Source organism: Labrus bergylta, chromosome 9 (assembly GCF_963930695.1).
Source record: "Labrus bergylta chromosome 9, fLabBer1.1, whole genome shotgun sequence".
NCBI lineage: Eukaryota > Metazoa > Chordata > Actinopteri > Labriformes > Labridae > Labrus > Labrus bergylta.
Window position 1 is genome coordinate 3,004,829 of NC_089203.1, and position 26,240 is coordinate 3,031,068.

The 26,240-nt window shown below is 43.0% G+C and overlaps 1 protein-coding gene across 4 annotated transcripts; it reads right to left on the bottom strand.

Annotated features, from left to right (window-relative positions):
• Window positions 1–769: 769 nt before the first annotated feature.
• On the bottom strand, window positions 770–25,594 carry mgarpa (mitochondria localized glutamic acid rich protein a). Of its 4 annotated transcripts, XM_065958383.1 has the most exons (9): window positions 25,397–25,594; window positions 20,290–20,393; window positions 19,561–19,666; window positions 12,637–12,654; window positions 7,708–8,037; window positions 4,663–5,369; window positions 4,321–4,620; window positions 2,338–2,384; window positions 770–2,151 (listed from the first exon to the last, which is right to left on the bottom strand). In XM_065958383.1, exons 1-8 carry the CDS (start codon window positions 25,470–25,472, stop codon window positions 2,349–2,351), a joined length of 1,677 nt encoding a protein of 558 aa, XP_065814455.1. In that variant the 5' UTR covers window positions 25,473–25,594; the 3' UTR covers window positions 770–2,151; window positions 2,338–2,348. The 4 variants fall into 4 exon arrangements, with proteins under 4 accessions (XP_065814455.1, XP_020503441.1, XP_020503444.1 ...); XM_020647785.3 differs by having other exon boundaries at window positions 4,321–5,369; XM_020647788.3 differs by lacking the exon at window positions 2,338–2,384 and having other exon boundaries at window positions 4,321–5,369; window positions 25,397–25,593.
• Window positions 25,595–26,240: the final 646 nt, after the last annotated feature.

Consider the following 26,240-nt stretch of genomic DNA (forward strand, 5'->3'; position numbering starts at 1 on the left):
TGGCGATTCAAGTGTCTGTTGGGGCCTTAGGCAAAAATTAATTGGAGGGCCCTTTGACTGGCGTTCATCACCATCCTCTCTGCCACTGTCCCGATGCTTCCTCCTCTTTCTTTTTTCTCTCCTACAGACGGATAATTCCTCTTCATTTTTCTCTGCTGACTTACATTGACAAACTTTGGTGTCTCATCAATAATGATGCAACGCTTAGCAGTGCAACGACAGTGAGCGCGATCAGATGGGGCCCCTTAGGGAGGTTTCCTACTGTCATAGCAAAATGTGCACATTTTGAGCCGCTGCTGTGGGTTAACGTTTGTGAGCCCTCTGAGCAAGAGATGTGAAGGGAGACCGAGCCACAATACCAGGAGGTAGAGGAGATTGAGAAAGGGGAGAAAAAGGGGTAGGAGCCAGAGGAGGTAAAGGAGGGAGAAGGAGAAAGAGGAGGAAGAATAAGGGGCTGCTGTGGCTCAGTCAGTCATCTCTGAACTGGTAGGTTGAGGGTTCAATCCCCAGCTAACTTTCATATCTCTATGGAACACCCAAGGGACCAGAGAAAAGTCGGTGTGTAAGTATTTGCCGATCTGTGAATTTTAATAGACCACGACTAACCTCCTCCAGAGAAGAAAAAAATATACAAGCTCAAGTCCATTTAGCATTAAAAATCTAAGATTGTATTGTTTTGAACATTTTGATCACCCTGTTATAGGATGAGACAGGGAGTCAAGTGTTTTCTGGGGGGGGGGGGGGGGGAGAACAAACACCAGAAGACAAATCACATTTAATCCCTTTTTTTATTTTGCAAAAACAGGTAAAACAGTAAAATGTGAAACGGTCACAGTTCCTGATCTTTGTCCATTCAAAGCTCATTCACTCACATCCTCTAACAGAAACCTGTCCGGGAGCACCGAGGAAACAAACAAGAGTGTCGTTCTCTCAATCTCAATCCCTTTTTCTAAAATACATTCCAACACTCCACTTCAGTCGCTCCCTCTTGTGATCTCAAGTCTGTACACCAAGCTGACAAAGACAGGAGAGAGACAGTGGAGATGATGAAGACTGAGAGGGGAAGAGAGGACGAGCGCCTCACACTGGAGTCTTCAGACATACTGCAACACCTCCAAACACACACATGTCACATCACATCAGTGTCACCACGTGTCCTACTTCCTGCAAGCCTTTCAGCTAGATGTCCACACAGGTGTGACCGGCAAAGAAGAGCTATTTGAGAGGAAGAACATCAAGCCGTCCTCCCTGAACCATGACACTGAAATGTACAGATTTAAATATAAAGAGCTTTGTGTTCCTTCCTTGGTGAACATCAATGAATGTAGTCAAGGAAAGAGTTTTATAACTTTGACCATAACTGACTTCATGTTGAGAGTGGAGAGGAAACTGGCCTGAGAAGGTAACTAAACACTGAAAATGGAGATGATGCACAGCTCTCTTTGAAGCGTGTTTCACATTCACAAGCGTCTGTAACATAAACTTAGAGAGGCCAAAAATAGAAACATGCTTTAAAGGTTTTAAAAAGATCTACCGGTATGTGCATATTGAAGTCTGTAACACGGTTATAGCATCAAGAAGAGGTCGGTCGGGTCATTTAGGCTGAAAACACGAGGAAAACTGAGGTAGCTACGTGGCTACGCTAAAGAGCAGTGAGCTCGAGGTGTTTCTGCAGAAAGTACTAAAGTACAGCGATCGTTTCCAGCTCTTTGTTTTCACACTGAGACGAGCAGAAGAAGAAAACCTGAGGTCGGGTGCTGGGTAAGATTGCTGGTGGCTTTAGAAGCGCCCCTCTGCTCTGAGAGATAACACTGAAGGTTCATGTCACATGATCGGGGGAGAAGTGCTGAGGAAATCCACTGGATTGGTTTTTAAACACAGAAGGAGAAACAGGTAACTGCACAGGTGGCTCAGTTTTGTCCTCAGCAGTATACAGGTTGAAATTCAGGGAAGTTTTTGAAGGTTTTTAAAAAAAGATCAACCACAGATCTGAAACAACTACGGAGTCAAGACGGAGTGTCACAGAGATGGGCAGCAGTTGATCTCTAGAGTTGAGAGGAATCTTAGTCTGTGTTTTTAATGGATGAAAGTGTTGGAGAAAGGCACATCCTCTTCTTCTGCAGGACGACGTCTTCACTCAGGAGCCGTTCACTGTAACGGGAGACAAACACAGACGTCAGATATCCTGGAGGTGAAAACATGACAATATGTCTTCAGCAGTTTGACCTGATGTGGATGTAAAGGAAAGTGATGCTGCATATTTTTTATTTTATGTAAAGCACATCTGAAACAACGGCCTACTGAACCAGCAGAGTATAATAATCAAAGGCTCAGTACCTTGATTGGAACTACTGCATTTGCATCCTAAGAAGACGTCGCCTACCCTGAACAGCAAAGTTTAAAATCCAAGTTAGACCAATTTTCAAAAAAGACCAAATTTATTCAAACAAGCAGATCTGTCTACTTCTCTACTCATATCACTGTTACTCATAGAGCCTGACAGATAGAGCGTTTGGTATCAGCTGATACTGGCGATGAGTCTTTAAGAGTGGTGTAACTGTATTTGTCCAGAACCCTCGCGGCTCAGAGGTCAAGCCGAAAAGGGCAGTCACACATGGTGACGTTAATGCTCGTACCTGTTAGCTAAATGGTATTAAACTACAAACTCAGAAGAAGAGCAGTATAGCAGGATGACACGTCTGAGCTAGAAGAAGTGCATGCCTCCCCGAGGAGAGCAGGCGTGCAGAATCACGTCTTTCAAATCACTTCTTAAAACTCACTTTGATGTGATGTCATCTTCTCATTTTTTAAAGGTTTATTTTTCTCCATTTTGAGAGGCAGGACAGTTGATAAGAGTCAGAAATCGTAGACAGAGAGAGGGGGAACGGAGCCACAGGCCGGACCCGAACCCAGGGTCGCCCGCCTGGAGGCCCAAAGGCTCCGCACATGGGGCGTCCGCACCAACCGCTTGGCTACGGGCGCCCCGATGTCATCTTGTCCTTTACTCAGTTTGTTGCTCCTAATCTTTGAATCCATCAGTTGTTCTTCTGATGTCCGGCTCTAACCGTCCCATCCCGTGGTCACAGAAACCAGTCTGTGATCCTCTCACTGACTTACATAAGCGGTGACCGAGTTTGAACAACCGAATGATCAGAGAGAACATGATGAACCTTTAAGAGCAGCAGAGTCACCTCACAGACTCATCGTTAATATGATACATCTTATTTTGTCCTATAACCTGTTTTTATTTCATATCAGGAGATGTTCATTTCTGAGCAGCTTTTTATTTTGCATCATGTTTCATGTTTAAAGGCTTTATGTGATTTTTCACACTTAAATGGAATAGAAATCAAGTATATCCTCTGAAAATAACTCTGTGAGTCATGACTGTCTACAATGGGTGTAACACCCGAGTCCCACTGTCTGTGATGTTTTCAGAGTTTTCAGAGTCCTATCTTCACTTTGTTTACATCGCCCGGACGGCTGGCTGACTCCTCCCCTCGTGTATAAAAGTTGTTTAATTGAGGGACTAGAGAAAAGAAGAATAACATACTGTACTCACTGCTTAACAGTGTTTCTAGATCACGCTCATTTCAGGTAAATTTACATGCAGTGTGAAGATACCAGCATAATAAAGATCGCTAGCATTAGCATGCTAACACAACAATGCAGCGCAACTTGTTTTGGTTTCATGCTGGTGCTCAAGGGCGACATCTACTGGATCAAAAACTCACATAAAGCCTTTAATTCACTACAGGCTGTACCGACTCACAGGTAGATTTTAAGAACATAACATCTAACTAACTGTAACCTGCACTTGTGCCAGTTCTGCTTATTGAACTATGACCCCACCTCTGAACCATTACACACCTAATCTGCACAGAAACAACACTTGTTTACTGAGCAGAAAACAATGTTTAGGGCAACATAGAAATGGTAGTATCATATCATTTATTAAGCAAAGTGAGCTCAGACTCTACAGGATGCACTAACCTCAGCACATGTAGCGGAGCACATGTAAATTGTTTGACAATTTAGCAGCCTCGTGAGTATGATGTCTCAGTGGGATCAAAGTGCTCATGAGAGATCAACTGTCATCCCAGCTCAGAAATACACAAGGTTAGTCAAAGTCTGTCAGACTCTAAAATGTACCCATTACAAAATGTATTCTGACTAAAAAAATCAATGATTTGTTACTGTAGGTATTTGTTTTCAACATCCCATATCAGTCAGGCTCTATTGAGATCTACCAGAAGAAGATGAAATATGAGGAAAGCAACAGCTGGGTTACCTTTGATCAGTCTAACAAAGTTTAGATACCTCAGAAGAAGGGGCGTCGTCTTCATCTGGAGCTGGGATGATTCTGCCAGTCATGGGACCAACTCCGAGAACCTTAGGCCGGCTGTCAGACTTGGGTGAACCTTCCAGGACCACAACGATGTACTCCCTCTTAGGAGCTTCTGCCTGAGCCTCCACAGGGGCTGAAGGGGTCTCTTCCACCACAGGGGGAGCTACGGAGACCTCTTCAACATCAGTGGTGGTAACAGGTTCTTCAGCTAGAGCCGAGGTGACTTCAGGCTCTACTGCTGCCTCAAGGGCTTCCCTAACTGGTGCAGGGGCCTCTTCTACTGGTGCAGGGGCCTCTTCTACTGGTGCAGGGGCCTCTTCTACTGGTGCAGGGGCCTCTTCTGCAACTGGTGCAACCTCTACTGGTGCAGGAGCCTCTTCAGCAACTGGTGCAACCGCCTCTTCAGCAACCTCTACTGGTGCAGGAGCCTCTTCAGCAACCTCTACTGGTGCAGGAGCCTCTTCAGCAACCTCTACTGGTGGAGGAGCCTCTTCAGCAACTGGTGCAACCTCTACTGGTGCAGGAGCCTCTTCAGCAACTGGTGCAACCGCCTCTTCAGCAACCTCTACTGGTGCAGGAGCCTCTTCAGCAACCTCTACTGGTGCAGGAGCCTCTTCAGCAACCTCTACTGGTGCAGGAGCCTCTTCAGCAACTGGTGCAACCTCTACTGGTGCAGGAGCCTCTTCAGGAACCTCTACTGGTGCAGGAGCCTCTTCAGCAACCTCTACTGGTGCAGGAGCCTCTTCAGCAACCTCTACTGGTGCAGGAGCCTCTTCAGCAACTGGTGCAACCTCTACTGGTGCAGGAGCCTCTTCAGCAACTGGTGCAACCTCTACTGGTGCAGGAGCCTCTTCCACCACTGGGGCAATTTCCACTGGTGCAGCAGCTTCCTCTACTACTGGTGCAACTTCCTCTGGGACAGATATCTCTTCCTCTTTGGCGTCTTCAACAGCTGGTGCCAAGTCTTCTTTTGCTTCGACTATCTTCGGCAACTCTAGAGTAGAAGCAGCTGCCAGCAGCACTGCAACACAAAATCCAGCCATCCAAAAAAGTGAAAAGAAAAATCCACATTAAACTTAAAACAACTTGAGATGGTTAGCCAAGGCAACTTTTGGGAATTCGTGAGACCCTACTAGGAATAGAGGATTTAGTGGCAGAGAGATATTGGGTGATTGTGACCTTCATGCAGACGACGCCCAGTTGTATAAGAAGATTAAGAGAAACAACACAGGAGAGCTTTGTTAGTTTCTGTGGACATCAGTGCAGTTCCATAAGAAGTATGTCCATGTGAGAAGACAGAATGGACTGCGAGATGCTTTGCCAAGACACATCATTTACCAGTTTGAATAGTTTATAGTGAAAACACAACTCTTCAGTCTTATCTGGTTTCAAAACGTATGATCAACAGTATTCATGTAAGGTAGATTCAGCCTTAAGAACAGAGTGGCACTGATCAAAATGTGAAAACACAATATGGAAGTGGGAGTCCGACCAAATTTGAAGCAAAAACTAATCGTCTCGTGTTACTTCTACTGGTCTGACCTTAGAGTATTGGCCACACCAGGTACGTCTGAAAACCAAACACTGTTGTGTCTGGGATCACATAAGACCACAGCTCAGGGAATGTCATCACCTTCTCTGGGAACTGGGTCTGGATTAACTTTACCACCACTAAAGCTACTTAAGGCTGATCAGTGTCCAGTTTAATGACCCGTCTGCTCGGTCAGGTTTGATTCCACATGGTACCAGGATTTCTATCAGGGTTTTCACACTTCAAATCAACTCCTGAAAACATATATTCGGGTGAGCTGAACGTGTGAAAGCTAGATTTATAACGCCGACTTTACTCTGAATGTTGTAAATTTTCCACGAGAAGTCCGTGTGACCTGAGGAGTGAACGCTGCAGGAAATATTCAGGACCGTTCACAGCAAGCAAGCAGCGAGGAGGTTGTGACGTTTATATCCTGCAACCGGTGCATGACCATAGGCCGTATGGGCGTGACGGCTTCATCAGGGTTTCTGTTCGCCTGTATGTTCTTCTCTGCTCTCTTGTTGAATGTGTCTAACTACATTGAGCATTATTACACACACACACACACACACACACATATATATATATATATATATATATATATATATATATTTTACGTGTCATAGTCAGACTTTATTGCTTCTTCTAGCTTTTTCTGGTTCTTTCTGCGTCATGTCCCGCCTCCTGAGCGCTTGCTGTGAGGTGTACGAGCAACTCAGGAAGATCAGAGTCGCATTCCTCAAATGTGTGAGCAAACCTGGCAGATAGAGCCGCTTGTGAATAACTAACCTTTAAACCGGATTAAGAAGCTAGAACTGTTCAATTAATTTCAAAAAGTTCAGAGTAAAAAGACCAAATCAGACAATCAAAGACGGCAGTAAACCTTTCTGGTTTGATCAAATCTTTATTGTATGGCTCGATGAATTAGCGTCAATTGTTCACAGTGCTCATTATTCAGTTATAAGCAAAATAAAAATATGATCACAAATGTCTTGAATCACCTCGGTATTTTCTCTGATTTATGATTTCTGACAGTTCCACATCACTCACAGTTTAAGGGAGATAACACACTGCAGCAGTTACAGAGTTTGTACACAGGCTCATGTTGTTGGAGGATAAAAAAAACAACTGTGCGACAGCATCAACCTGGTACAACATTAGAGGTTTATATGAAGGAAATACAGCGCTTAGTCAAATCTTCAAAAAGCATTAGGGCTTCATAAAAACAAACGGTCTCTTTAAGTGGACTCTGTGTGTGGTTGATAAAACTTTGAGTATTTTTGCAGGAGAGCAGGTTTTTAGTCGTTAGCGGACTGATGTGTAATGTTGGTATATACAGTGTGATCACATTTATTTCACCCATAACTGCATATGAGTGTCACGTTATGACCTCACTGCCGCTTAGGAAAAGTCTCACTGTGGTGTGCAGCGGGCGACCACGAGGACGCTGCTGGTTTTTAAACACCTCTAGGCTTCAAAATGAGCTGACAAATAAACACATCAAACACACATTCTGCACACCAGAAAAAGTCTCACTTCGTGTTAACGTGAATTCCCACTCCCATAAATAAAGAGAAAATATACAGCTCTAGGAAGACAAGGAGAATGATCAGTAAAAAGATGAACCCTGAGGAGAAGCAGCTAGTGGTTCGAGATAAGAGGCTGTGAGTTACGGGTTTATCTGTTGCCAGTGTTGTGAGGAAGGAGAAAGACCTGCAGCTCTTGAGTTAAAGTTGTTTTTAGAGAAGAGAGAGTGTGTGTGCTCCCTGCAGTGAATGTGTAGAACCTCATTCTTCAGAGGACTCGTCCTCAGGTGAAGAAGTCGTACCGTTGCTTTCTGGTTCCTCGGCGACCGCGGCTGGTTCTGCGACAGCCTCGGGTTCTGTGACAGCCTCGGCGGCCTCCTTGACAGCTTTGGCTGCGTCGGCCACTTCCTCCGCAACCGCCTCCACTTCCTGCGCAGCCTCCACGACGAACTCGGCCACCTCTTCAACAACCTCAGCGGCCTCAGCGACCACCTCAGCAGCCTCAGAAACCGCCTCGACTACAGTCCCCGCCTCGCCGTCGGCAGCTGCAGCCACCTCCTCAACCTCAGCAGCCTCGGCCTCTTCACTGGCCTCCTCGGCTGCAGCCTCTACCGCCTCCTCCTCCTCGCCACCTGGAACACACAACAAACCAAAACAGACCAAGAGAATGAGGCACAGTTTTTGGTTTGACTCACAGAAAGCAGCCAGAAGCCTCTCTCCCCCCCCCCCCGCCACCCAAACAATATTCATGACAGATGAAGCAACTGTGTTTTTTTTTTTGTTTTCCTCGACACACAGTTCGACACTCTGCATGTAAGAAGCTCAATCAGGCAAAAATTAAAATCTTACAAAAGCAAGATTTGTAGCGTTTAAAAAGCAGAGTTTTAAAAGCTGGTTGGGATATTCTCAGTCGCTGTGTTTCCATCCAAATGTTTAAACCACAGAGAGAAACTGGAACATGTTTTATTACACATGAAGATGTTTTTGAGGAAAGCGCAGACTCTTATTAACATTTATATTAGAATAAAAATGGAACATGCAAGTACTCCGCCTGCAGGAATGTTCAGCTGTGAGCGGCTGCACAGTGTTCATGAAGTCCTGTAAACTGTCTCCTTCATTAAATGTTTATGCAGCTCATCAATAAACTGGACTTGTTAGATTAAACATGGAGACACCTGATTGGGAGCGGTCCCTCTACGGTTATTTTTAGAAATGTTTTGGTTTTAAAATTCTTAAACTTTAATTTATTGACAAAGATTTAGAAATACTTTTTCTGAATTCTGCGGCTCAGAACTAAAACACTGCAACATTATTACACTTTTCAATAAACTGGTGAAATCTCACAACCCTAAATGTTCATTTGAGAGCAGAAACGCTCCATTTAAAAACTTTCTTTGATGAGCTATGTAGCATTTTAAGACAATGTTTACACTAAAATATCTAAATTCATTAAAAATGGACTAAGTCTGTTATTTTTATTTTGAGTTCTTACATCACCTCAAATACTTCAAACAGTTATCAAAGGCAGAGAAATCCATCATTCTGTATTTGTAACGGGACGTCTTGTGACTAAGTCAGAATAGTAGGACTGTTATTATTTGGGTCTGTCTTTGTGTTTCTGTGTTTGTTTGTGCGTCAGTCTTTGTGTTCTGTGTTTCAGGTGTCCACCCCCCTTTGGAGAAACCCGGATGGTGCACGCCAGCCTCTGAGTGGAGGGAAGCTGTTGCTGCGTCCTGATTGGAGGACACCTACGGGGCCCTGCTTTTTCCTGACCTCCAGTGAGAGACATTGTGTGACATTGAGAGATTGTTTATGTATTGAGATTATTGTTTATGTTGTACATTTCTTATTCTGTAGGAGAGAGTAGCCTTTTTCTTTCTTAAATCTTTTCTCCTGTTAGGAGTCAGATGCCTGTATTTTCTTTTCTTTATTTGAGGTAAGGTAGTTTGGGTTCGACTTTGATGTTTTGTTTATAATTTTGCCGGTGCTCTCCTTGAAGTTTAATTCATATTTTGTGTTTGCCAAATAAATAGCTCACTGAACTGTGAATTTGTTGTTTGTGTGTTTAATCATTGGGAGTGAGGAAGGAGAGGGTCACTTTTAAGATACGGCTTGTCGTAACACGTCATGTTAATTACACTCCGATACATACATTTACTCGTCTGTAAACATATTCTCTTCCTCAGGTTGTGTAGGTTACATGTTAAAGTAAATAAATAAGAAGTATATCATTTTTGTTTTAGAGATTTCATTGTATAAGTTCAGTTCTAAAATATATTTATGTGGATTTAAGAAGGATGTTCTGTGAAGTTAAAAGCAGTGTTAAATGTTAGAGCAGTGAGGTAGGTTACCGTCACTTTAAAAGAGAGACAGAGCTCTTCCGTGCTGTGGGAGAGTTAGAATGGATTCAGGCAGTTCAGAGAGAAGCAGAGAATCACTCCCACCAATGATTTCCCACCAACCTCAATGTTTTTGTTATCGTTTTGACTGAGAGCCCCCTGGTGGTGGAATTCATTAACTGTGTGTTTAAAGCTCTTGCATTATTTGAAACACATCTAAAAGTATTATCGTATTGACCTTTTAGACCTCCCTATATCTTTAATCGCCCTGTCGGACACATGTCTGCTACTTTTATAGTGCATCACAAACAGTTGGATGGAAACACAGCTGCCAACAGCTCATAATTTTTCCAGCAGGTCGATCCAGACGTCCTACTTTCTGACAAAAGCCCCCGAGCCTTACCACGCACCCTCGGTGTATAAATCATCTGAAGAAACCCAGAGGCGACATGTTTACTACACAAGCTGCATGCAAACTCAAAGACAGGGAGGAACATGACAAAGACGTGAGGTAGAGGAGGGGTGAGGGGAGGGGAGGGGAGGGGCAGGAGTGCGGGAGAAAAGGGGGGTGAAGTTGAATCTTTGTTCTTACCATCAAATTAACAAGCTATCAGTAATCTGGAGCTCTGAAAGACAGTCTTACAGGGACACACACTGAGAGCGCTCCGGTCGGTTGTGCGTCTCTTTAATCTTTAACTGAGATTCTTTGCATCATTTGTTCCACATTCAAAAACACACAGAGCTGCGGGGGGCCGGCCTGGTGATCAACTTTGACTCCGAGCGTCGACTACTGGGAGTGATAATAGCATGTGATAATAATTAGCTCAATGCTAACACTTCAGTTTGAGATAATTCATCCTTACACTGAACATCCTTTATGAAATTATTTTCCGTCTGAAGCTTCTGAGTTTAGATTTCATTTCTTTCACACCAAATCACAAAGTTAAGTTGGACATTTTAACTTCAGGAGCAGCGTCTTGTGTCAGCAGCTCTCGGGGGAGGTCAAAGGTCGGAGTTCACGCTCTGCTTACATTTTAGGTGTTGCACCAGCAGAGATAGTTCCAACATATGAAGAAGTTAACACCTGAAGAAGCTTCTAGTTGGTGGGACGTCCGTCAGTAAAATACGGTTGTCATGGTGACTGTGTTAGAAAGATGGGATAACTCTGAGGATGAGGAGGAGCAGAGGGTTTCACCGGCCTGGACTACAGCCACCCGCCACAAAGAGTGGGGGACGACACGCGGGCAAGGAACTACAGGTCGGATTTGAACCCGGGCCACCGTCTTGGAGGACTACAGCCTCCATACATGGGGCACAACCTAACAGCCTCAGTGATTGTGGATCAGGACTCAGGGATTGTGGATCAGGACTCAGGGATTGTGGATCAGGATTGTAGATCAAGACTCAGGGATTGTGGATCAGGATTGTAGATCAAGACTCAGGGATTGTGGATCAGGATTAAAGCAGGTGGCTCTGATCTCATCCTAATCTTTAAGCTTGTTGTTTTGCTAATTATATTGTTTACTAACAAACAGGCCGCTCGCCAATATGTCGGCCTGAAGGGAAACCCGGGATCTGGGACAGATGTAGAGACTCTGAAACGCTGGATAAACTCAAACTCTGACGACATAAAGGTCGCCAAAGATTGAGTGCAGTTTGGACCGTTTGCAGCAGTTTGAGTTCTGTTTGAGACTATTGATCATCAACATCACGGAGATGGCAGCTCTTTGGGTCACGCTGATGGATCATTATCACTCACAGTAGTGCATGCTAACGTGTTAGCACGGACGCTCGATTGAAATCAGTTGACCACCTGGCTAATGCCCCCCGTAAAAACAGAAGTGTAACGCTCAGAACACAAAGAGTCCATCAGCAGAAAGGAAAATCTTTTAAGTCCATTTATCCTCGGCACAGAGTTTACACGTTAACATTTAGCACCAAGAGGTCAAAGAGAAGACAGCAGCGCAGACTGAGTGTCCTTCACAGAAAATGTCCACAGGTTTTAGGACCAGAAGGTGAATGGTTTTCGTTCTTAGCAGTAGGGAAGAGGAGGAAAGGAGAAGAGGGGGGGTTCAGATCCAAAGAGTCCAGTTCTAGGACGAATATCCGAGCGGCCACAGAGGACCTTAGCTTTAGCATTACACTGAAAAGAGTAAAGACACAAAGAGTTAGAGAAATTTAGCTTTAAAAAAAAAACACATCATTTCACATTTAAGCACCGAGGCTGTGAACGTGAATCAGAGATGGATGTGGACTGCCTCTCGTCAGGGGACGACTAGGAATACAGTTAGCAGTTTGTCCAAAGACGAGCACAGACGTCTTCAACTGATTTATGCAAATAAGATTTCTTAAAGGCTAGCCGACGAATGCTAACCTCATGATGAAGAACACAATGAAGAGTGAGGGAGAGAGAGGAGGGGCTGAGTGGTGTCCGAGGAGGGGCTAATTCTCTACTTGGGTAAAATCAGGAGAGTGAGTTCACGTCAGAGGACAGATCTCATTGGTCAAGTACAGCCAAGCTTAATGACACACACACACACACACACACACGTTCAGACTCACATCCCTGCAGGTCTCATCTACAAATACAGACACAGGATGAGTAGAAATAAAGACGTTGAACCGAAATTCAAACTGAGGGTCTGATTCACAAATATGATTTGCTGTTAGTATCTTAATGATCTGAATTTCTACATGCTGTAATTTGCTTCTTTCCTTCCCTCAGCTGGTCGTCTACTTTTGGATCCATGAGCGGTAGAAACGGGCCGTGATTAGTGCGAGACAGTGAAATGATCAGAGACAATCATGCCATCATTTCCTTTAGAGTCAGTGTGACATTTCAGAGAGCATTCAGGCCGTGATGATGAGTGACAGCGTGATGACATCACTTACCCTCTTCTTCATCCTGACCTGTAAAACAGAAAACATCAGAGTGAGTTTCACATGGAGACACAGTGTCAGCAGAATGTTTGAGTCCACACAACTTTAACAGCTCCATTTACTGGAACAACTTCATCATTCATTTCTATTTGATCCTGAGAAGTGTGCAATCAAAATGTTCCAACACTTTCTACTTCGGTCTTATTTCACTTATTTCAAAGTCATTTCTTGAAGCTTTTCAAATATTTTTAAAACCCTGGAATTTGAGGCACCAAAGCTAAGTGGTTACATAAACCATTCAAAGATGATTTAGATAAAGAGGATATCAAAGAACAGATGCAAAAACATCCTGTTTTAATTCAAGCACAGACAGATGTACATGTCAAACATCTCCGCGACACTCCAAAGGTTCTTTAAACAGTTTATATATTCTTATTTTTCAGCAGAAAGAAGAGAGCGGTCAATATTTGACTTTCTGCTTATTGTGTCATTTCTTCTGCTTCACATCTTAAAGGTGACAGTGATTTTTGCTTGTATATTTGTTTTCTAATCTTCTGACTACTCAAAGCTCTTTCTCACCGCAGGTCACACCTACACATTCACACACTGATGGTAGAGGCTGCTGTGTGAAGTGACCATCAGTTACCGATCACATTCACACACCACTAAAGAAGCAGCGGGAGCAGCTTGGGGTTGAGTGTCTGCAGGAGCTGGGGATTGAACCCTTGACCTTCTGGTTGAGAGACAACTGACTCTACCACTGAGCCACAGCCGTCCCTACAATGGTGTTCTGCAGACAGATTCTCCTGAGGCCAGTGTGGCAAATCAAACCAGAATGCTTAATCTCCGAACAAATAAATCTGAACTTTAATGCTCTATCAATCAGTTCTTTATTTTTAGAGAATTAAACGATCATTATGCGAACACCAGCAGATCTGTTTTCAGAAAGGCTACGGCTGATCACATTTGCGGATTTGAACACTTACGATATTCTCCATAAATCCAACAAAGTTTATCGTCTGGGGAGCATACCCATCCAGATCTCAAAACTGGGTCACTTTAAAAACTACAGAGGGTTAGGAACGTGGAAAGACGGCTTTTAACGTTGCTGCCAAGCTGCAACCTGAGGCGTTGAAAAATAACCAGTAAGTCATCCAGTGTCCCTTTGAGGCTGGCGCAGAGAGACCCGGATATCAAATATCTCCCTGCAGAAGTGTTACCAAGACACGGCAATACCAAAAAATGTGAGCGCTATCTGCAGATTCGTCTCCATAATCCCTCTGACATTTAGAATCTAACTGGGGTTTTTGCTGTTTTTGAAAGCATGTGAGGGTTTCTAAAAAAGAATCAGTGTTTTCCACTGGACAAAAGAGGAATCCACCTCCTGAAAAATATAAAGTTTTATAATAAAGCCCTCAGAATTCAAAGATTTGTTAGAGCTCAGTCCACGGTGTGACTTCCAGCAGAGAGCCCGACACTGCGTACACAGAGACGTTCAAACATTGGGTTTATCTGCCTCCATCATCAGCGACTGTACACAGCGAGTGTGCTGCTGCTGGAAATCTGTTTACTCTCTTCATTACGCTTGACTGGATCAAATAAACTCATCTCACTTATCTACCACAGACGGTTAGCCTGAACAAACAAACCATCAGACAGATTAAATCAGAGCCAGAGGACATTTCAGAGAGACTGGGGAAGCTCACATCAGCGATCAGGCTGACCAATATGAACCATCAGGCAGATCTGTTCCAAATGTGGATTAGGAATTTAACCACAGCAAGGGCGACAAACTTTTCAAACAGAAAAAAATATTACACTGGCTGAATCAATGCTGCTGCTCTGTGGTCTGAAAGCATGTGTCAAACCGTTTCTATAAACTCAGAACTCAAAATGTCCAGAGAATCCAGTCCGTACAGTTTCTGACACCGTGTCCTAACAGCACACGAGCGAGAAATCTCACATTGCATCTCCCATGATCACACGCTCGATGTTCACACTGCAAATGTTAAATATTTACTTCTATTTTCTGTGAATTTCAGTTTCCCCTTGCAAACAGTGAGACATCATCTCGTGCTTTTATTTTGAAGGTTAACAAACTGAAATGTGGTGCTTTTATTTTGAAGGGAAACAAACTGAAATGTGGTGCTTTATTTTGAAGGGGGACAAACTGAAATGTGGTGCTTTTATTTTGAAGGTGGACAAACTGAAGTCTGGTGCTTTTATTTTCAAGGGGACTAACTGAAGAGTGATGCTTTTATTTTGAAGGGAAACAAACTGAAATGTGGTGCTTTTTTTTGAAGGGGACTAACTGAAGTGTGGTGCTTTTATTTTGAAGGGGACTAACTGAAGTGTGGTGCTTAATATGCCTCTGCTGTTATTCTCAACAGTAAAGAACAGCTGTTGTAGTGATTTCTGTGTAGGACGAGGTCAGTATCCATAATCAATATATATCACAATATGTATCTTATCGGGGCCTCTGTATCGGGATATAATCGTACCTTGGGGTTGTGGGAAACACCCAGCACTAAGCCGCAGTTTAACTTATATTCTGCTTTTTAAATGGGACTCACAGAAACAAGTGATCAGGCAGAACTCCAAGAAATGTGACAAACCAAGACATTACAGAGTTAACGGAACAGGAAATGAAAAGGGAAGTGCTTAAACACCAACTGCTGGCTTCAACAGAATCACTGAGAAATTGGTATCCGCTCCCAGAGGCAGACGTCGTCTATACGATGATGATGATGAGTCCTGTTCTATTTCTGAAAGAGGCCGGCAGCAGAGCTGGTTGTTACCAAAACATTTAAAATGGTTTGACTGTTGACCAGGCTGAGCGCTCCAGCAGCACCAAGACAGTGTATGTGTGTGTGTGTGTGTGTGTGTGTGTGGTCAGTGACGTTCATTCACTCCTGAAATAAGAAGGGGATAATCTCAGACTTTCCCACAATCCTTTGTGCAAGGTGAACTTGATGATGTTGATCTTTTTGCTCACAGTGAAGCACAGACACACGTAGTCACTCATCATTTGTGTCCACCTCAGTAGACTGAACATTTCAGCATGGATACTGACTTCAGAGTTTTTGCAGTATGGATGCATCCTTTCAGGAAATGAATTGTATTTTAACACCCACAATGCTGTGCAAAATTAAACATCACTTCACCTGCGCCTCCAAATCAAACCAAACGAGAATGGATTAATTGGATCAAATTTGTAATCTAGAGTTGAAGTCCCTACTGAAATCACTCCTTTTAATTAACAATAAAAAAAATTTAACAAATGTCTGAATTATTATAAAACCTTTCCCCCTCTATTCAAATAATGAATTCATTATTTATGCATGTGTCTTTATTGGTTTATTTTATATTCTGTATAGTACTGTCTTCCATTTGTACTTTCCTGTATGATGTTTTATTATTGAATGTGTTTTTTTACATTGTGATATTGTTTGTTGTTTACCTGGCTGTACATGTGCATTACTCTTCTTGAATAAACAAAAGAAACAAACGAGGACGGATGCAGCCAGTTCGGGTGCAGCCCCTTCACACCTTTAACTCTTAAAACAGACTGTGTGTTTTTCTTTTTACATAATTCTCTTTAAATTAATCTAAAATAAAAATTATAATAACACGAGTCCAACTTCATTTTGCAACAGAAAGAGTTACGTTTGTTGATTACATCATAATGTCCCGTTTTGTTTGTTAGTGTGAAATGTGGTGACAACCTGCAAGTGGCCGCTCCTAGCTGAGCCTTTGGAGATACATGTTTTTTGGTAAAATCATGTTTGAATGGATCTAAAAACTGAACAAGAAGCTACAAAATCACAGAGAAACCTTTAATCAGCGTAAGGACGGTACGTTTGAATTGTGTAGAAATATCTTTATTTGTTTCTGCACTCAGATTTTTATTGTATTTTTTCCACTAAATCTCTTGATAATCCAAGCTTGCTTTTTTTTTTTTTTTTACATAAAGTGGGTTTTTGAAATGATGTGAAGCATCAGAATCGATGACGATCATTATATCTAGACTACAGGTGAACATCTTCCTTCAGTCTGAACCTCTAAATAATCTCTCTCTCAAACATCGGTCAGATATAAAACAGCAGAATAAGAAGAAGCATTTATTTTCCTGTAGATTGAAAATGGTGGTAAATTTAAAGCCCCGTGTCCAACAGTTGTTTTCAATGAGTAGAGCGTTGGCAGCAGAAAGTGACCGCCTAGAGAAAAAAAGCGCAGCGCCAAGCCTTCTTTTTCTGAGCACTCCTTTTTTGTGCGGCCGCTCAAGTTGAATATCTTTGCACTTTTTAGAAAGGCGCTGTTGACGTCACCGTCACTCTTTTTCCAGATATTAGATATTCTCCATAATTCTGTACTCACATAGTCCTCGCGCCGTGTCTGATTGGGAAATAAACGGAGCATTGTTGGTCATACAGCGGCCGTTGTCAACAGACTGTTGTCATGGAGACAGGATGGACATGCAGCTCTTCTCCACAGCGCACAAACGCTTCTGATCGCACAGCTAGCACCTTGCTGGAAAAAACGGCCAGTGGACACGGGGCCTAAGATACAGTGGGTACGGAAAGTATTCAGACCCCTTTACATTTTTCACTCTTTGTTTCATTGCAGCCATTTGCTAAAATCAAAAAAGTTCATTTTATTTCTCATTAATGTACACTCAGCACCCCATCTTGACAGAAAAAAAACAGAAATGTAGAAATTTTTGCAAATTTATTAAAAAAAGAAAAACTGAAATATCACATGGTCATAAGTATTCAGACCCTTTGCTCAGTATTGAGTAGAAGCACCCTTTTGAGCTAGTACAGCCATGAGTCTTCTTGGGAATGATGCAACAAGTTTTTCACACCTGGATTTGGGGATCCTCTGCCATTCTTCCTTGCAGATCCTCTCCAGTTCTGTCAGGTTGGATGATGAACATTGGTGGACAGCCATTTTCAGGTCTCTCCAGAGATGCTCAATTGGGTTTAGGTCAGGGCTCTGGCTGGGCCAGTCAAGAATGGTCACAGAGTTGTTCCGAAGCCACTCCTTTGTTATTTTAGCTGTGTGCTTAGGGGCATTGTCTTGTTGGAAGGTGAACCGTCGGCCCCGTCTGAGGTCCTGAGCACTCTGGAAGAGGTTTTCTTCCAGGATATCTCTGTACTTGGCCGCATTCATCTTTCCTTCAATTGCAACCAGTCGTCCTGTCCCTGCAGCTGAAAAACACCCCCATAGCATGATGCTGCCACCACCATGTTTCACTGTTGGGATTGTATTGGGCAGGTGATGAGCAGTGCCTGGTTTTCTCCACACATACCGCTTAGAATTAAAGCCAAAAAGTTCAATCTTGGTCTCATCAGAGCAGAGAATCTTCTCTCTCATAGTCTGGGAAACCTTCCTGTGTTTTTTGGCAAACTCTATGCAGGCTTTCATATGTCTTGCACTGAGGAGAGGCTTCCGTCGGGCCACTCTGCCATAAAGCCCCGACTGGAGGAGGGCTGCAGTGATAGCTGACTTTGTGGAACTTTCTCCCATCTCCCTACTGCATCTCTGGAGCTCAGCCACAGTGATCTTTGGGTTCTTCTTTACCTCTCTCACCAAGGCTCTTCTCCCACGATTGCTCAGTTTGGCTGGACGGCCAGGTCTAGGAAGAGTTCTGGTCATCCCAAACTTCTTCCATTTAAGGATTATGGAGGCCACTGTGCTCTTAGGAACCTTGAGTGCTGCAGAAATTCTTTTGTAACCTTGGCCAGATCTGTGCCTATCTACAATTCTGTCTCTGAGCTCCTTGGGCAGTTCCTTCGACCTCATGATTCTCATTTGCTCTGACATGCACTGTGAGCTGTAAGGTCTTATATAGACAGGTGTGTGCCTTTCCTGATCAAGTCCAATCAGTTTAATTAAACACAGCTGGACTCCAATGAAGGAGCAGAACCATCTCAAGGAGGATCAGAAGAAATGGACAGCATGTGAGTTAAATATGAGTGTCCCAGCAAAGGGTCTGAATACTTATGACCATGTGATATTTCAGTTTTTCTTTTTTAATAAATTTGCAAAAATTTCTACATTTCTGTTTTTTTTCTGTCAAGATGGGGTGCTGAGTGCACATTAATGAGAAATAAAATGAACTTTTTTGATTTTAGCAAATGGCTGCAATGAAACAAAGAGTGAAAAATGTAAAGGGGTCTGAATACTTTCCGTACCCACTGTATATTGATGTAAGCATTAACAAGCTTTGTTTCACTCACTGAGAAGGTTTTTTATTTTGCAGCTGCTGTGTGTGTGTGTGTGTGTGTGTGTGTGTGTGGGAGCTGTTCACTCTGACCTCACACAGATCAGACTCAGCGCCGTTTGTTCCTCCACATGACGGTTCATTAAATCATCCTTTCACATCTGGAGCGTTGTCAGTGGTTACAAGTGAGCCGTCAATAAAACACGCTTCAGATCCCTTTTTTAGTTTGTATGAAAAATCATTTGGTCAGTTCTCATTCAATAAGAGCATTTCTGTATGGGCACCCTCCATGAGGTCACCGTGCTCAGGCCCGGTTAGTCCTGGAGCAGCGTAAGCGCAGGCCAGCGGGGGTCCTGCTCTGAGTTCAGGAGATCTGATTGTAAGTAGGCAGAGTTTCATACAGGATGATCTGCTCCAAACAGGTCAGGTGTTCAGCATGAGTTACCATGGTGACAATGCATCTTTTACAGGTATTATTTATTATAACTACAATAACTCTATTATATTTCTAATGCGTTACTGTCAGAAGGATAGGACGGACGGACACAACATAAAACACGTCTGGTCAAGCTGTCAACCGAACAGCTGATTAAAAAGGAAAAGAAGAAATAACCTGATGTAACAAGTTAGCTTTGGAGCCTCAAATCTTAAAAACATGAAACCTGAGCGGAGGGTTAAAAACACGCAATGAGGGGTGGAGCAAAACTTACTCTTAGGTGGCCACGGTTTGGGGACCCACTCCGCCTTGGGTCTGGCCTTGATTTCTGCAACACGTTCATTGAACCTGGAGTGGTCTGAGGACAAGGTACTGTACGTCTGTAAAGAGAGAAAGAGGGAAATCTTATTTTTCTGTCCTCAAACTAAAGATTTAGATCACAGATATTTTACAGAGCAGATTGTTAACAAGTTAAACATAGATGGGGCAGTAGTCTGTTATGATACGAGAAGACCATTTTCACACCGCTGTCGGTCACCACTCGTATTATAGGTAGTCTACTAATGGAGAATAATGTCTGATAAAAAGTTAAAAATGGCAGCTCTCAGCTCTTGGTCTTTTAGTGGAAAAAGAAAAGAAGAGGCTGAGGAGACAAATAAGGAGAAACCACACTAATGGGTGAAAGCATGGACACTACAGCGGCATGCTCAAGGGGCTTTACAGAACCTGAGAGGAGAGCTGGAGAGAAATGAAACCTCTGAACAGCCAATCAGAGAGATTCCTCTGACCAAAGCAAAAAAAAAAAAAAAAGGCAGACGAGGGCCGACGACCACTCACTGACCGACGACCTCCTCGGTGTGTCAGGGCCTTTAGTGATTATCTTTCCACAATTACAATGAAACAACGCTAACATGACCCACACGTCTCCCCTGGTTGCCTAGTGACATCGTCAGCATCGTGGCGCTGCTTGAAACATGTTTATAAGGAAAGAAAAACTACTTACATACGACACAGAGGCCACAAGGGCTCCTCCACACAGCAGGGTGTAGACGATGTTCTCCACCCCAGGGCCACCGGGGACCGACGACATCTGCCGCTGCTGCACAGCTGGAGGGGAGGAGGACACGTTAGAGCTTTTACAAATACCTCAATACATTTTTTGTGACTCTTAAACTATTTAAAATGTATTGTTCCTCTGATTCATTAGACGAGGTTCCCTTATCGATCAAACATGCTTCATTTGTGGAGACGCTCTTTCTGAGCACAGCGCTTCCACACACACACTGAATTACTTAGTGATTAATCTCTCACTCAATAAAAGCAGTTATTAAAGAAAACACAGACACACATCCTGAGGAAAGATAAAGTTTTTTTTTGCTTTGCCTCCATGTTTCCACACTTTGCCCCTGAATGGACTTGGATGCATCAAGAAGAGTGATGCTTAAAGAGCAGCTCTCTGGTGAGGAGGCACCGTCAGGCTCGTGACTCCATCTACAACTGGATTTTAAAGAGGACATATTCTCCCTCTTCTCCACCTTTTCAAACAGTCCTCTGTGGTCTAAATGAAACATCTGTGCTGTGCTTTGGTCAAAATATAACATGAATTAAGCACCAGAGGAGGTTTGTGACCCTGTATAAACCAGCTCTCTCAGAACGCTCTGTTTGGTGTGTGTGTGTCTCTTTAAATGTAATGAGCCCCCCTTGAGTTTTCCTGGATGGAGTGATGTCATCCAGAGTCCCTGGGTGGAGATACCAGGAGAGGGGAGTTTTTAATTTATTTATTTTTTTAAATCAGAATCCAGATTGTGACATCACAAATTGAGAGAATAGAAACAGAGCATTTTTCTGTGTTGTAAGACTTATGTGGTCGCATGTCGACCACATAAATTTGTCGACATGCAACTCCCAAACAACTAGATTGTCCCACACTCCAGTCTAGTGGTGGCGGTAATGCATCAGAAAGCTAGTCGCCGATCGCCAGGAGGCTAGTGTGTATATGAACAGCATTGTCTCAATGATTGTTAAGGACATGAGGCCCCTTGCTATTGTTGAGGGTGAAGGCTTCTGTGAAATGGTAAATACTTTCCATCCAGGACTACTTTACTGACTTGATGGAGAGGAAGTATGTGGCTACCATGGACAAAGTGAACTTAAAAAAAAAAAGCACATCCAAACTATCACTATAACCCTTCTTGAAGAGCAATGCTATAAGTGCCATGTTACAGAAAGGTTTAATAAATATTGAATGTTTTGATATCCTTATTGTGTGAATACTTAGGTCGATGAAGTAATGTGAAATAATCGATACCTGAAGAATAAGTGGATTTTTCAGAAACTGTCCCCTTTCAGTGTTAAGAGTTAGATTGTCAGAATGATGCATGTCAGCGCTTGTTTGATGCCTACAAGGTGATAACTTCCACACCTCTGAAATTAAAGACAGCCCGGGTTTTATGCCAACAGTTTTCAACATGCTCTGCAAACAGCTTAAACCAGTCAGTAAAGTTTGTGCTGCACGTTCAGCTGTTAATGTGTGAAAGTCTCTGGCCAGATTTTTATTTAACCGTGTTAAAGAGCATTTCCATCTTAGCAACATGTTGACGTTCCTCTGAACAAGCAGCTGCAGCGCGGCCATGTCAGGTGCTGAGGGTATTAAACTCTTCATATTCTCAGGATCTAATCCAGAGTTCAGGGCTTACACCGTGACTCCCTACAGCCCTGTTATTTATACTGGCTAATCGGATCATGTCTTGTTGAGTTGGGGGGATAAGGTGGTGAAATTTCATGACCAGTGGACGGAGCCAAGGTCAGGAAGTCACCGGATTAGAGACTGATACCCTCCTCTTCTTAAGTGGGACCACTGGAGAGGAGGACGGCTACGACATCAAGGTCTGGGGTCCTGCTAAAGTCTCATCACAGAGGACATTTCTGATGTAATCTCTTTACAGGCTCCATGGCATGTGAAGGTGCCGCCTCACTTTAGGTTTAAGACATATTTATACTCAATAACCCGTCAAGCACAAAATCCATGGCTCCATTAGTCTTGTGTTACACAGGACTTAACCCTCACTTGTTCTTTCCTTTATGTTGCTTTCTACTATCTGCAATGTTCAGCACTTTGGATCAACTATGTTGTGTTAAAGTGCTATTTAAATAAAGTTGAGGTGAGGTTTGGGCTGCTGAAACAGAATCCTAAAAGACGTTCCCTGAAGCAGCCTGATGAAGAGGAGCAGCCAGGACGAGGTTCAATAACACAAGCCCTCCTCACATGTATACAAAAACTACAGAAAACTTCCCGTGGTTTGCAGAGTGATTTTTTAAGCTCTCGGTTTTTCATTTGGTCGTGAAAACAGTAAACAAAGACATCCCTCAGGATTTCAGAAGCTCTGAGAGGCTCTTTGCAGTTTTTGTCGACTAAAATATTAACTTATTAAAAGGGGACATCATCTTGTACAGTGTTTTTGAACATTTATTTTGGTATCCTGAGTGTCTACTGACCCACAAAATGTGAAATAAATCCATCCAGTTCTTTGTTTGTGGTCTGCATAAGTCTTACAACACAGAGAAAAATGCTCCGTTTAAAATGTGCTCTCCTTGTGATGTCACAGTGGGATTCTGGTAAAAAAAAAGTGGGATCCTGATATCTCCACCCATGGGGTGCATTTGGATTGTCCCTCCTATCTCCTTTCACTATCCACTTTACCTTAAACCCCGGGGAAAATGTCATGAGGTCAAGGAAAGATGTTAGGAGAATTCATAAAGGACTGAGGGAAAGGCGATCTCGTTGCTCTGACAATCCGACCACATTTCCAATAGGAAACGTAATTATGCGACGGTGGAGGTTAATGACGTGGGTCTGCCGTGGTGAAACTACAACGTTCTGAAAATGGACCAGTAAAAGTGCATCTAAAAAATGTTGAATAATCATCATCTGGCTAAAAGCGTCCCTTATCCCTTCATCCCTTACATGATCTGTGTCACTTTTCAGCTCATCTTTCATTTCCCTGAATGGTCTGGTGCGTGAGTCGCTTTAAATGTTGTGGCTGAAAGGAATTGTGGGACGGCATATCTCATCTCCTTTCTTAAAGGATGGTCCAGCGTATCCTATGCTAAAGGAGGTTATGAAGGAAGCATTGACCCACCTTTCCTTAGTTTTGGGAGAAATGGAACAGCTCTTATCACTTAAACATTCATTTCACTCAGTTAGCAAACCTCCTAAGCAAAAAAGACAATTGGAATGCACCCCTGGACTCCACCCAGCGTACAGCAAAACTTTTGTGCATTTCCAAGAGGAGTGATGTCTACTGGGAAAACTTGGGGGGGGGGGGGGGTCATGCTGTATTCATGTGGTGTTTGACAAATCAGAAAAAAAAGGAGTTTCCGAGTTGTAAAATGCACATGAACACCTGCTCGAAACAACAACTTGGAAAAGAATGAGGTGCCCGACTTTATCATAATCGTCAAGTATTGCACATCAACTTTTTGCTCAAACATCACTTTTAACAGAAACATTTCACTGATCATCTTCAAAGCATCAACGTTTTTGTGCTATTGTTACAACTTTCCGACTTGTGATATCATGTGAACACACTGAAGTCGGAAGAACGATTTCCCAAATCGGAAACCTGAGCAGCACATGAATGCAGCATCATTGCATTTAAAGAGACACACACACCAAAATGGAGCGTTCTGAGAGAGCTGGTTTTTGATTCATGTTATATTTTGACCAAAGCACAGTACACATGTTTCATTTAGACCACAGGGGACTGTTTGAAAAGGTGGAGAAGAGGTTTAAAATGTCCTCTTTAAGGGATGGGCAAAATAGTTACTAAAACATGGTACAGACCCAAAGAGCCTTACAGAAAATATTTGCAACAGCATAAAAAAAAAAATCAAAATCATTAAAAGCAAAAATAATAGATAACAGAAAGGATCAAAACTTACAAATTCAATAATCAAACAAAGAAAACGCTCAGGATGTGTGGCGTGTCTGTAGGGTTAGGATTATAGACAGTCTCCTTTCTTGCATCTCACTGACTGATAACTGACTGTTTTAAAGATTGCTGTTATAAACAAGTCATTCAATCCAGCGATTTAACGCGTTTAGATCACAAACTGATTCACCTTTAATTAAAACATTCTGCTTATCAGGTTCAATGATAATTAAACACTGCAGGTCCGAGGAAGAGAACCATGACGTCACAAAACATCTCAAGTGAGGACAGAAGTGAAAACTAAATTATTTCTTATTTTCATCTCTGACACGCACAGTTCAGGTGTTTCCTTTCCTCGTCCACGGTAACACAAAGTGACGTCATCGTCCAAGCGGCCACCGACCGGCTCGTGGCGCAGGGTTTTTTTTAACAACTGGAGGTAAAAGGAGCTCGTGCAGCCCCTCCTATTGACTCTATACATTCACGTCACACCCCTACACACCACGTGACTGACAGCGGCGACCATGTTTGCATGCTCACCCAGTGCAGTGAAGGTCATATATAAAAGTGAATGCTCTTTAAATTCATGTTAAAGTCGACGAGGAATCTTTAAATGACAGACACTTCAGAGGTTACACTTCATCTCGTCCTTCTGATTCAGTTTGAGAGATTTGGCCCGTGTTATCCCGGGTTAAACTGATGAATGTCATGTTTTAAGTCTGGAAACAAACTGGCAAACAGCCGGTTACAGCTCTGATCTGGCAGCCTGCTTAATACCCTGACAGAGGAGGATACAGTACACAACTGTGTGATAAGCTGCATTATGAAATACTTCAACCCGGGCTCAAAGTGTGCACCTTTATCTCCACAAGGAGCTAATTGAACCTCCAGTCAAACAAGGCACTCTTTTTAAAAAAGAAACGAGGGTCTAAAGTGTGCCACAAAAATCTGTCAAAAACGCCAAGATGACCTTCACATCGCAGCGCAGCCATGTCCATCCTGCAGTTAGTGGATGCAGCGAGGACAGAGTGTACCTTTTCACCGCACACACACCATATGCGACCCGTGGAACACAGACAAACCTCACATTCTCACACAGAGACCGCGTGGAAAAGGGGATTAAACACCTTTTTTTTTTGTTCTGTATTAATGCTTTTTTGGCGGGCGGATGAAACTCACCATCCCGGGGCAACCTGTAGGCTGCTCTCCGTGCCAAAGGCCCACACCTCTGCCAGGCCGCTCTGCAGGAAAACATCGCTGCTCTCCGAGGGCTAAGACGGGAATGCTGCACTTTCAGCAAACGCTGGATGAATGGCTGGCCCGGTCTGCTCTCAGAAACGTGCAGGGAGGCGGAGGACAGAGCCGCCCTCTGTTGTGCAATATATATAGTGCGGTGACGTTGTATGGAGAGTGTTTAGTGCCACGATAGTACGAGGAGATGACGTGTACGAGGAGATGACGTGTATGAGGAGTCATTCACAACCGGGGGAAAGGAGGTTGAGGCATTTAGTCACTTCAGCTTTAAACAAAAAACTCAGCCAATTCTCCCAATTTATGTGCGCCCTTTCAATTTTGTTCAATTTACTAAACTTTTCTGTAAATTTGACAAATCATCTTATCGTATGCACTGGATACTTAAGTTACCCTTTGGGATATCCTCATGTTTCTTGCTTTGTCAGGCCTATGACCCATCTCATGATCTCAGGTGTTGTGAGTGTGTGTGTGTGAAGATGTGTAGATGTACCTGCACTGTTTATCACTTTTCTTAACTAGTACATATTTATGGTTTTAGTAATTCACTTGTTATCATTTAATGATTATTTAACTGACATGTTTTACTGATGAATGAATGTATTTTGTTATTTTGCTACTGCATCAGAGCTCTGTGAAGTCCAAGACAAAATTCCCACTGAGACAATAAAGTTAATCTTAATCTTAATCATTGCAGAGGGGGCGGGGACCTATAGTGGGCCCTTACAGTAGGCTATAGCATATTTTGTAGCCTATAAAGTATAGTAAAGTA

Bases quoted from the DNA above. Each gene is read 5' to 3' on its own strand.
- mgarpa (XM_020647785.3), bottom strand. From the start codon at position 25,472: ATGTTTTCCTGCAGAGCGGCCTGGCAGAGGTGTGGGCCTTTGGCACGG. The intron at 20,394-25,396 runs GTGAGTTTCATC...CCTCCCCTCCAG, and splicing joins CTACAGGTTGCCCCGGGATG to CTGTGCAGCAGCGGCAGATG. The intron at 19,667-20,289 runs GTAAGTAGTTTT...CTCTCTTTACAG, and splicing joins TTGTGGCCTCTGTGTCGTAT to ACGTACAGTACCTTGTCCTC.